Genomic DNA, 11668 nt, shown 5'->3' with positions numbered 1-11668 from the left:
CTTTTCTTTTCTTTTCTTTTCTTTTCTTTTCTTTTCTTTTCTTTTCTTTTCTTTTCTTTTCTTTTCTTTTCTTTTCTTTTCTTTTCTTTTTTCTGACTTGTGGATGCTATATCATGCTAACAACTGTTGTTGGTAGATTATGGCTGAAGGCCTATATAGGATTCATCTTTTTCACCTCCACAATGAACTTAATTTTTAATACCTAGTCAATGACTGAGCAAGGAAAGTAGTATACAGATGGTATTTCTTCCACAAAATGCAATTGCCTGTAAGTCATTTGCCCTCATCAGAACTTCCACAACCATTTGGTGCTTTGAATTGAATACTTGTTTTTCTTCTGTATGAGTTTGAAATCTGTTTTCAGTTTATCATTTTTATCAATAACCCAAAACTGTTTTATCTAAAATATACAAATAAAATAAAAATGAATATTGCTTCTGTCCTGCTGGAAGTTTCTCCATCCTTGTTCCCTCTATAATTTCCCCCTATTTCTCCTCCTGATACCTGATTGCCCTATTTTGTACATTTCCATAAGGCATATCATTATTATTTTTGCGAAACTTCCTCTCCCATATCCTGTGCAAAACTAATCAATTTCATGTAATTTCCCTTTAAACTCAATCATAAGCCAAGATTTTTTTCCTTCCTTTATTTTTTTCCCATTGTAAGGTTTATCCAGACCTTGTAGGCTAATAGAAGGCAATTTATTCAGATAAAACCTCTCAGTGGCTTTCCAAAGTCATAATAAAGAACTTAAAGTGAAATCACTAAGAGTTTCCTATTTTAAATACAGTTTGGGTGTTATTGTACATATTTTGGCTACAGTAATGAAGTTTCAAGTTTTGAAATCTAAAACACTGAAAGACTTACAAGCATCAAAGTTAAATAGTTAGATTTCAAGCCTAAGACAAAGACGTTAAATGATATTTCATCATTACATTTATTACCAATTTGTTTAATCTACCAAGATACAAGGGGGAACAGGTGAATAAACAGGCAAGTATTTTAGAATAGGGTGGAGAGCAGTTTTCAAGCTCTCTTGCCAGCATGGGTCCAAATTATTTCTATGATTTTAGTATTACTAGGATATTATATTACTAGGATAATAGTAATGATAATAATAATGATGCCATATAATAATAACGATACCACAATTATAACAATAATTTTACACTAGCAATTTTTCAAGGACACTTCAGGTATTTCTAAGACTTTCTCCTTTTATCTACAAATTCAGTTGCTCACTACTGAACTTTCATATTCCTAATGAACTAGCATTTCCTCCCTAAAACTTTCCCAGATGTAAAATGAAAAGCAATCCGATAATGATTCATCACTGTATATACTGTAAAGTAGTTTTATATTAAGTTGAACCATGCCTTCAGCTTCAAAATCTCCTATCATTTGTGATGTTTGATATGGAGTTCCACCTCTGAATGTATTTCTTTGAACCATTTCTAGTTAAGAAGATAATACTGAAAAGGAGACATTGTGTATATAACTATTTTAAGGAAAGTCTATTATTTAGTTACAAAAAGCCAACTATTATGTGTTTTCAAACATGGAATGACATTAGGCATGATCTGCTTATGTTTTATTGTCTTGTATTTAAATAAATAATTATTAAATAAATAATTATTAAACAATCAAATTTCCCAACATCCAGTGTCTTTACCAAATATTCAATGAAGATGCAAATTATCATTTTTGAATTTACACAGAAGCTTAGTAATGTTTTCTTTTATTACACAGAATACTACAGTTTCGTCTCTATAAAAAAAAATTCAAGGAGACTTTGAGGCCTTATGATGTAAAGGATGTGATAGAGCAATACTCAGCAGGGCATCTTGATATGCTTTCCAGAATAAAGTATCTTCAGACAAGGTAAGAATCGCCCGGGAAGGGAGGAAAATGTAGAACTGTGCTGGAAAAGGTGTAGTTGGTCTGTATGTGTACAAGGCCTATCAGAGGCTGACTCTGCACATCATAACTGATCTATCAGAAATCCTCTTCTTCAGAAAGTAACGGTGAGTGAACACCTAGCTGGGGCAGCTGCAGAAGAGAGCCCTGGATCACATGTAGAACGCAGTAATAAAAAAATTTCTTGACTATTGGCTCACTTGATTACAGTGAAATTTTCCCCTTCTCCCCTTCTTGCAGATGATCATTAAATGCTATAGTTGCACTATGCAGAGCTTTCCTTTGGGCTGGTTTATCTGTTGAACTGTGCACAGTGAAACATCTAATACAGGTGCAAAAACACATTAGCACAAGAGGTCTTAAATCTCCTCAAAGTGTAAACTGATATAATTCAAAATACTTTTTAGCTCAGAAAGCTGAGGAGAGCTCATGATGTCAGAAATCTGTGCCTGCAGCATTGCCTACATGTCCTTTGCTGGAGGTTATTCCTCTAACTTAGACTGAGCTGTCGCAAGATTTTCAGCAGCAGGGGATCTCTCCCAGATGCTTAACTGATAGTATTTGCAGAGGTGCTGATGCAGTTATGCCTGCCTCACACTGTATTTGTGGCAGAGCTCTGTGGGGTGAAGATTCGTCCCCGGCAAGCCCAGGCAAGAATCACAGCACAGCCTCAGGTCTGTGGTGTTCAGCTCAGCAGTGTAAAGAGACACCAGTTCTGGAGGTCAAGTCACATGAGATCCCTCTCATAGTTAATGGAGAGCTAGTCAGTGTAAATAACTGTGTTTGTGACACAGCTCATTCCTCCTTAAAGCAGATTTGGTCAGATGAATATTCCTTACTCACCCCAAAACTTTCACCTCTGAGTTGATTAAATTTCCATTTACCATTTTCAGACAAAACTGGATGAGTACAGCTTATTGTGTCTAAGAATGATTAGATACCAAAGGAGTTTGATGGGGCATTGACTGATAGTCCAGCAGTACTTGAGTGCCTGGGAAATATCTAGTTTGCTTTTTCAAGTTTTTGTCTCAAATTTTGTAAGCTCTATTTTCAAGGCTCATTTTTGAGTCTTTGCTACTGTGTGCTGCAGAGATGCATAGTAGTTTCTATCATGTTCTAATATGCTATGTTAGCATTTAGAGGTGGTCTTATGCAGTTCCACTTTTCTTTTCTTTTTTCAGAGTAGATATGATTTTTACACCTGGACCTCCATCTACTCCCAAGCATAAGAAATCCCAAAAGGGAGGAGCTTTTTCTTACCCTTCACAACAGTCTCCCAGGTGAAATTATTCTTAGTACTTTGCATAGACCAAAACATGAATACAATGTGCATTCATACCAAAAAGCATGCACTGGATTCATACAGCTAGAACAGTGTTATATTAATGATACTAAGATATGTTGCTACAAGATACTTAAGTGTGAATGTTGTACCAGAACAAGACTAGCTTCCCTTAGAACAATGTATAATGGAAATCTAATCTTATAGGCTTGTTAATTCTCTGGCTCAGATTCTCTGTGTTTTGTAAATGTGATTTTATATGAAATATGAACATACAATTGCTGAAGTACTGAATTTTTAGCATTCAACAAGTGAGACTAATTAAAAACTTGTTAAAAATTGACAGTAGTTTTAAGGTAAGCCAGTTAACTTGAAGTTTAAAAACTGTTTATTATAATCCCCACCAAAAGAATTGGGGACAGAATTTCAACAATTCTGCTTTTAAATCAATGAGTAGAAGTTACTGAAAGTGAATTGCAAGAACAGGTTTCTGGGTGTGAAAGTTAATGCATACTATTGTATTGCAGCTATCCTGGTAGCATTAATTCTGTAATAAATGACACATTTTTTTGTTATTTGCATCTATCAATCTGTCACTAAATACCCATGAAGAACCACATAAAACTATCAACAATCTGTCCCCAAAGCTGTCACAGTTTCTCAGGACAAAAGTAATCTTACAGAAAATAAATTAACTTGGCTTTGTCTGGTTTATCCCACACAGTAAAAAGTCTGAAAATAAGTAAATACAAAGACAGAGCCCTACATATATGGAAGAGGCAATGATCATGTGGAAAACAAAGCAGATTGAAATATTTGCATAAGCCCCGTCCATGGTAACCGAACCTTTAAACACAATAATCAGAAAGAATTAGATTTCGAGATAGTGCTGTATTACATCTGTAGCCCCGTTATCTACTACCTCAACATTTTTCACAAATCTAGAATTATTCCACCAAGTCTGAAACTAATTTCATTTCCACTTTGAGCTTCTTTGGTTTGTATTTGTTTTGCCTTGATCTCTATTTTGACGTTGAAAACAATACAATTTTAATCTCAAGATCAGGAGTTTGCTCTTTAGAAATTCATTGAAATTGTATACAGTGATGTTTTTATCCTGTTTGTCCAATCTTTTCTTAAGTGAGGCACCAAGAAGGTATATTAATATACCATCAAGATAACATTTAAGTTTCCTTATATAAAATACTCACTGTGATGCAAAGAAAAATAGAATGCTAACAGAGATATTAATTCTTTATAGAAATGATCCATACGTAGCCAAAGCATCTACAGTAGATACTGAAGACCAAAGTATGATGGGCAAATTTGTTAAAGTCGAACGACAGGTATGTAATTTCACAACCACGATGGAGAGAATAAGTTGATATGAATTCTGTATGACTCTTTGTCTGACCTATGCAGATTTGTACTACTGAAGATCAAGAGTCATACAGGTTTTACACTAATGATCACAGAATCATGTGATTAGTTTTCTGTTCAATAATTTAGTTACTTGGAAAACATGCATTTTGAGACCTGTTGAATGAATATAATTGTGTATGGTAGCAGACCATAACAATACGTTTTAGGTGGGACATTTTCACACATTTGAACTCCAGTCTATCTGTGGTGTTTTACCATGAGTACAACTGAGGATTTGGCACTTAAAAGGATTGCTTACACAGGTATTTTGAGCCCTCTTTAGGCATTCTAGCCTCTTGCTTAATAACACCCTTATTTTTAAAATAACTAAGATGGAGCCAAGGGGCACTGACTTGTGTCAGTTCCTATCATGGAATGTAAACTGTCAGGCACAACATACTATCAAAGACAAAGAAAATTAGCACTGGTATGTAACCCTGATGTTGTGGGACTGTTAATAGTAGATTTGTATGCAAAGGTAACTTCATCTGTCACACTTTGCCAATACCTTTTTACTGTATGCTATCAAGACTTTGGTCATAATGCTGTAAACTGTCATTGAACAGAGGATTGACAAATATGCAGCAATGCTAAAAAAAATATTTGACACAATTCATAGTGGCTGATCTTAATTTGAGTCAATTAGTGGATGAACTGGCATCCACTGCAGTCCAGCTTCCAAGGGGAAGTCACGATTATCTTATGACCAGTAAAGATGGCAACACAGTAGGGGACAGTGCACCAATGGAAGCACTGACTGTTTCATTGAAAAACTGACTTGAAATGATATAATAAAACTGGTATTTTTCAGGTAAATGACATGGGGAAGAAACTGGATTTTCTTGTTGATATGCATATGCATCATATGGAACAGTTGCAAATACAAGTTGCCGAGATAAGTCCATTGAAAGAAAATGCTTCCCCTGCAAAGGAAAAGAGAGAAGATAACAAGTATTCTGAATTAAAAACAATAATCTACAAATACACTGATCAGTGTACTCATGAAACTCCTTACAACTTCCAGCAAGTTCCAGTCAACAAAGTCAGTCCTTACGGTTTCTCAGCACATGGTCTCATGACTCATTCACAGCCTTTATCAACAGGTGGGCAAAACTCTGGCAAACTGCAAGCCACACCTTCCTCAACTTCATATGCAGAAAGGCCAACAGTTCTGCCTATATTTACATTAATGGACTCCCAGGTCAGCTACCATTCCCAAGGAGACCTGCAAAGCCCTTACTCAGACAAAGTGTCTCCAAGGCAGAGGAGGAGTTTGACAAGAGACAGTGATACCCCATTGTCCCTTCTCTCTGTCAACCATGAAGAACTTGAGCGCTCTCCAAGTGGCTTCAGTATCTCCCAAGACAGAGATGATTTCCCATTTGGCCCCAATGGGGGATCTGCTTGGATGAGAGAGAAACGCTACCTAGCAGAGGGGGAAACAGACACAGACACCGACCCTTTTACACCAAGTGGCTCCATGCCTTTGTCTTCAACAGGGGATGGGATTTCAGATTCAATATGGACCCCTTCAAATAAGCCAGTTTAAAAGTACGTGGGGGGGTAGTCACTGGCTGACTTCTCCGTGTAATGTAAGCATACTTTGTATATCTCACTTACTCTGCACCCAAAGCTTACTAGTCAAAACACCAATGGCTGCATAAGATGCATGTGATATTAGTGGTAGTCATTCTGCACCATTTCATACAATTTACTAATGCAGTTTTTTTCATGCTACCAAAACTAAGGAGCTTAGTTTTGAGCATGGTTTGCATGACTTTGCCCTATATAAATGGTACAGCTGATTTCTTCTATGATACATATCTATCTGATATTCTTCAGTACAACCAACAATGGTGGATTGGAAACAGCCAAGATATGGTCCTTGCTACACTTTGTAAACAGAGCAGCAAAGTCAAATTAGTTTCAGGAGCACTGTCCTTTTGTGGAAATAAAAAATCTGAATCCATTATCCAATCTAAGTAAATCGATCTCTATCCCACCTAGCCAAAATCTTTCTTCAATTCAAGCAGGGAAAAAGCTGTCAAAATAAATTACCTTACTGAAATAGTTTTTCAGTATACTGAAATACATGAAATACTGAAATGTTACTCATGTGATCTGTTTTATAACTACCTGTGAAATACAATGCTAAATTGAAACTAGGGGCAGAATTAAAAATGATGAAAGCCACCTACTAATATGAGATTGGGATATTTAATTACTGCATAAATTCCTCAAACTACTTGGAAAATTACCACTGGTGATCATAAAATTGCTGGAAATGGAATTAAAATCCTATTTTGTAGAAAAACTTTTGCTAAGTTTATTTGTTTCTTACAGGGCCAAGGTTTCTCTGTTCAAAAATAAGAAGAAAAAAAAATGTTGTTCATTGCAGAGCTCAGGTTTCTACTCTCCACTCTTTTACTGAGTTATGCAGTAATAAGTTCCATAATATAAATGTTCTTCAGTTTCCCTGTGTGTTAATTGGGCGTTATAGTTACATAAATACAGGTTGTGAGGCTCAATTCACTATTATTTGTGAAGTGCTTTAAGCTTCTCTGATCTGCAGAGTAACACTTTTCTGTTCCCTGGGAGCTCCACAGTGCAGCAAGATGTGTATTTAGCTTAAAGTTTCCTTTTAAAATGGACAGCTGCAAATCCATGTATGGCAATCATATTTAATTTCAATGTACAAATAAATACCATTATTCTGTCATGTCCCTGAGCAACAGAGGTATAAGTTTACTCCTTAGGCCTCATACAAACAATTTCTGTGCAAATTGGAAACTGTGTTAAGAGAGAACAAGAAAACAGTACAATCCACTGGGCACAGGGCAGAAATAAATCTGAGATCTCACCACCACAGTGGAAATGCAGTTTCTGTACAGGTAGTGAAACACAGCCTATCCAAATATCCTATGCAGAATCTCAGTCCAAGTGTCCATGAAATAGCATCCATTTGATGTCAGTTTCAATTGCTATGCACTCTTTACAGCAGGTGGAAAACTAATCTGTACAGTCAGTGGGCACAGGGTACAAGAACCAAAGCTTGCACCTCTTTATGATAAAATTAATTGCACCTTCAACTCAATTATGTGCAATGACCAACTTTCTACCGACTTCAAAGTGAGCAGAAGGTGATTTGCTGTTGTGTAAACATGTCACAGATATCCACATTCAGTGGGTAAAGACCTCGCTCCCATCCCATCATGCAAGGTGCAGCTTCTTTTATAGCTCCTGTCCACCTCCTGTTAAGAAGCACTTCTGCCTCTCCAGACAGCTAGTGGCTCTACCACCAATGAAAGCATAAGGATATAACTAGGGAGGATGATAGAAAATGAATCTTCTGTCATGGCTGTACAGCTAAGCATTGTTGGCACATGCAATTAGAGGATAAGAAGATATACCCTACAGGTATTCCAATGAATGTCTGTAAATGGGAATTGCACAGGCCTGGATGGAGTGTACTTCAGTGGAGGATACCTTGTTGGGTTTTGCCCACTTTGTCAGCAAAGTTATTTTTGTTGATTATTCAGTGCTGTTGACATCTCATGATAATCATTCCATCTGGGGAACTTCTATTCTGTTCCAGACATAGGCACTGTCTTCATCTTCACTGTTTATTTAAGCGCTACCTAAAAAAATAGGATCTTCTTACTCTAATATTTCATCTGCTTTATCAGCTAAAATCATAACAGCCTTCTTGGCCAGATCTTCAGGGAGAAGAAATTCTTGTAATTACTAAATCACACCAATGACAGCCTTTGAAGACTGAGCTGAGCTGAGGCCAATAATGAGGTACAATTTTAGTAGTTACTTATTTCATAAAGTAGCTGTTCATCTGAAAGACAGTCTCTTGTTTGTTGCAGTTTCATGGCTAAAATCAATGAGAATAAAACTAGCTGCAAAATTGTAATTCATTGTAATTTGGCACACTGAGAAAAATTATTTGACTGTCAATGATTTTTGGAAACACCTATATTGTACCTACTGCTGGCTTTTCAATACAATAGTATTTATCAGTGAATGTCTTCGTTTTGTAGTTATGCAGAAATATGCTGTTACATACCTCTCTGCCCAATTCACCTGCAATTCTTCAATTAGGTTTCTAATCTCTCTCATGCTGGGTCATGCAAAGGTAGTCTTTTCTCAGTATTAAGTCTGGCTGATAACCCACAAATCAACTCATTGTAAAGATATAGTCATTTCAAGAGTGAATTCAAGCAATGGCAGATACTTGGATCTGTCTTATCTGTATACTAACCTGCAGTGCTGGGGAAAGCAGGATTATGGCTGTGCTACATTCTGTATGCATGGCAGCTGCACTACCTTCAAGTTAGCATTTGCTGTGGGTTATAAGCACCAGTTTACCATATGCAGGTTAAAAACACAGGCTCAGGTGTCTGTAATTACATAATGAAGTATTTAATGACATGTCAAGTTGCCAGTTAAGGCCTTTTAAAAGGTGCTAATGGCAAGTTCAGCAAAGCCCTGTGCAGCAGACATCTCTGAATTCTCTAGACGAGATACCGGGGGACAGCCGAGGAAGATCTGACAAACTTACTATTTTTTACCCAGTGAATTAATTGCCATTGAAATCAGCCACTGGTCACTTCAAAAAGGTGTTCTGTTCAGCTCTGTCCTCCTGCATCATCTGGACTACAGATAGGGTGAGCATTCATTCTGCTCTCAGCATTGGCAGTGTAATTGTGTCCAGATGTAACCAGCAAGGTGAAACCTGGTGATCATCTCAGTCTGGGATGTGCACAAGAGCTTCATCAAACCACACTTCAGTTTGAGCCCAGAGAGTGCATCAACCAATTTGTGTGTATATATACCATGCACAATGGGTACTGCATAATATAGCATCTGTGATGTTGGCCCTGCCCATGTGTAAAAGGTCAGGGCCTGTATTTCAAAGTAGGTTTGCCATAAAAAAAAAAAACAACAAAACCAATACATTCACAATTTCAGATGAGAGTGGCCTCTGAGTTAATGTTGCTTTTCATATTAGGAGTGAATGTGAATGAATAACTGAGATTTATTCTATCTTTCATTAGTATGTGACATTTCAGTTTAACAGACATTAGTTTTCTTATATAGTTAGCATTCAAGACTATTTATTTGCTAGAATCTGCTCTTTGCTGACTCTTATTTCCTACAAGTAATCAAGAATCTATTCCAGGCCTTGAAATGTTTTTCTTAATTAAGAAGTGTGGGATTTTCCTCTGCTCACCTCGAAGTCACTGAGAAACCTGCTCAAACTGATGCATTGGGTCATCATGAGGTCCTAATCTGCCATTATTTATCAATTTCTTTGTGAAAACACTGATTGGGAAAAATAGGGGTTTTTAGCTATGTTTTTACACTGATTTTTCTGCCACTATAAATAAAGATTACTTGTAAGTTTTTGAAGAAGTACATATGTTTATATCAAGTACCTCTCTTGTATTATCATCAATCTTCCTCAGTTTACATTCAAACCAAGAACACTTAATTATTGCAGAAATTAATAGTCTAAGTACACAGTTGTAGAAGTATTTTATGCTCATTTTAGGAAGTAAATACTTTCAGAAAAAAAGGTAATGGTTGCTGTCCTTGGCTTTTCCCTGCACTGGATTAATTGGTTTGGCTCCTGTGGAAATATATAGGAATTAAGCACATGGAGAGACTGATAGAATCTGTCCCTAAACTGACTTTGGATATGTTCGTTCTGTTCTTATCTCTAACTTTGCTGCATTGTTACATTTCAGAGGGGAAACAGTTTGATATGTTTCTGCTTCAAATTGTGGCCCAGAAAGGCTGCAAAGTAATGCACACTTAACCACACATAACAGGGCTGCCCTTCAGGCAAGCATCACAATCCAATCAGTTTGCAGGATCAGAGCCTAAAGTGATCAGAAAATGCAGGTTTGGGAGCAAATTCAGCCCTGCTGGGGGCCCAGGTATTTCAGGAGCTGGATTTCTCCCACTCAGAACAAAACATGTGAAAAAGAGCTGGATCTTAATTCCTTGCACCCCACAGCCTCCTCCATTAAGCCTGAGGTCTGAAGACCTAAATTTTCTGCAGTGCCTCATGAATTTGGAATGGTATCACTGTTTGAGAAACTCGACTGGGTGTTGCCTTTCAAAGACCGTTTTCAGAGGTGCAGGAGGAGAAAGGGGCCATTTTCAAGTGTCTGCAGCCAGGCACTGTGAGAATTAAGACCCCGGATATCATTGTTGCTTATGATTATTTAGGCTGTAAGATTTGATCCTTCCCAATTCAGCTTTTAGCAGCTTCTGTCTGAAGTGAAGTGCAGCAAAATTCTGGAAGCGGGATCCTATCTCCATCCTGAGAATATGCTGAGACTGAAGGTTACATAGCCAACTGCATCTTGTTTTCTAGTTATGGCATCTTATTATTACTAGTATTTGTGCCTTGCTCACTGAAATTTTCTCCATGCTACAAAGATGCTTTTCAGATTCTGGCTGACAAGGGAACACAACTTTTATACAAGTGGCCTTTAGTGCTCTTTATAATATTATTTATTGTAATTTTTAAACTGTATGTGTAATTTATATTCTGGCACTGTCCAATATTTGAACAACTTTAATATGTTTATTTCAATATATTATGCAAACAATACTTCTTAACTGATTTTTTATGTTCCGTCTTTAAAAACTGCACCACTTATTAATAAATAGAAATTTCAATTATGATGTGGAGTATTATTATTTTTTTTCTTTCATTTAAAGCACCCATTGAGTGACCGCTGTCAAACATTCAGTGAGATAAGAATTTGACATAAGACCTTCCATGCACAACTGCGTGGAAAAGCAAAAACTATATTTTATTTTGTTTCTACACTTAGAAACTTAGTGTTAAAATACACTGCACAGTAGATCACATTATTTGAGACTTCTTTGATTACTGGCCATGCTTCTTGTATGCATTTGTTCATAAATGTGTGGGAAAATGAAAACTATGGAAAATGCACTCAAATGAAAAGCACTGGTGTGCTAAAACACAATGAAATTGCACACAAAATACATAGAGAA

General features: G+C 36.7%; 1 protein-coding gene across 3 annotated transcripts in view; it reads left to right on the top strand.

Annotated features, from left to right (window-relative positions):
• Positions 1 to 11327, top strand: part of KCNQ3 (potassium voltage-gated channel subfamily Q member 3) — a 179850-nt gene extending 168523 nt beyond the window's left edge. For all 3 annotated transcript variants that reach the window (XM_015856360.2, XM_015856359.2, XM_015856358.2), the window contains 4 exons: positions 1753 to 1884; positions 3102 to 3200; positions 4464 to 4548; positions 5436 to 11327. In XM_015856360.2, the coding sequence (XP_015711846.1) occupies positions 1753 to 1884; positions 3102 to 3200; positions 4464 to 4548; positions 5436 to 6173 (1054 nt within the window). In that variant the 3' untranslated portion in view covers positions 6174 to 11327. The remainder of the gene's footprint in view (positions 1 to 1752; positions 1885 to 3101; positions 3201 to 4463; positions 4549 to 5435) is intronic.
• The last annotated feature ends 341 nt before the right edge of the window (positions 11328 to 11668 follow it).

The sequence above is a fragment of the Coturnix japonica genome, chromosome 2 (genome assembly GCF_001577835.2).
Source record: "Coturnix japonica isolate 7356 chromosome 2, Coturnix japonica 2.1, whole genome shotgun sequence".
Classification (NCBI taxonomy): domain Eukaryota; kingdom Metazoa; phylum Chordata; class Aves; order Galliformes; family Phasianidae; genus Coturnix; species Coturnix japonica.
The sequence above is the reverse complement of the archived record's forward strand: the minus strand, read 5'-3'. Positions and strand labels throughout refer to the sequence as shown.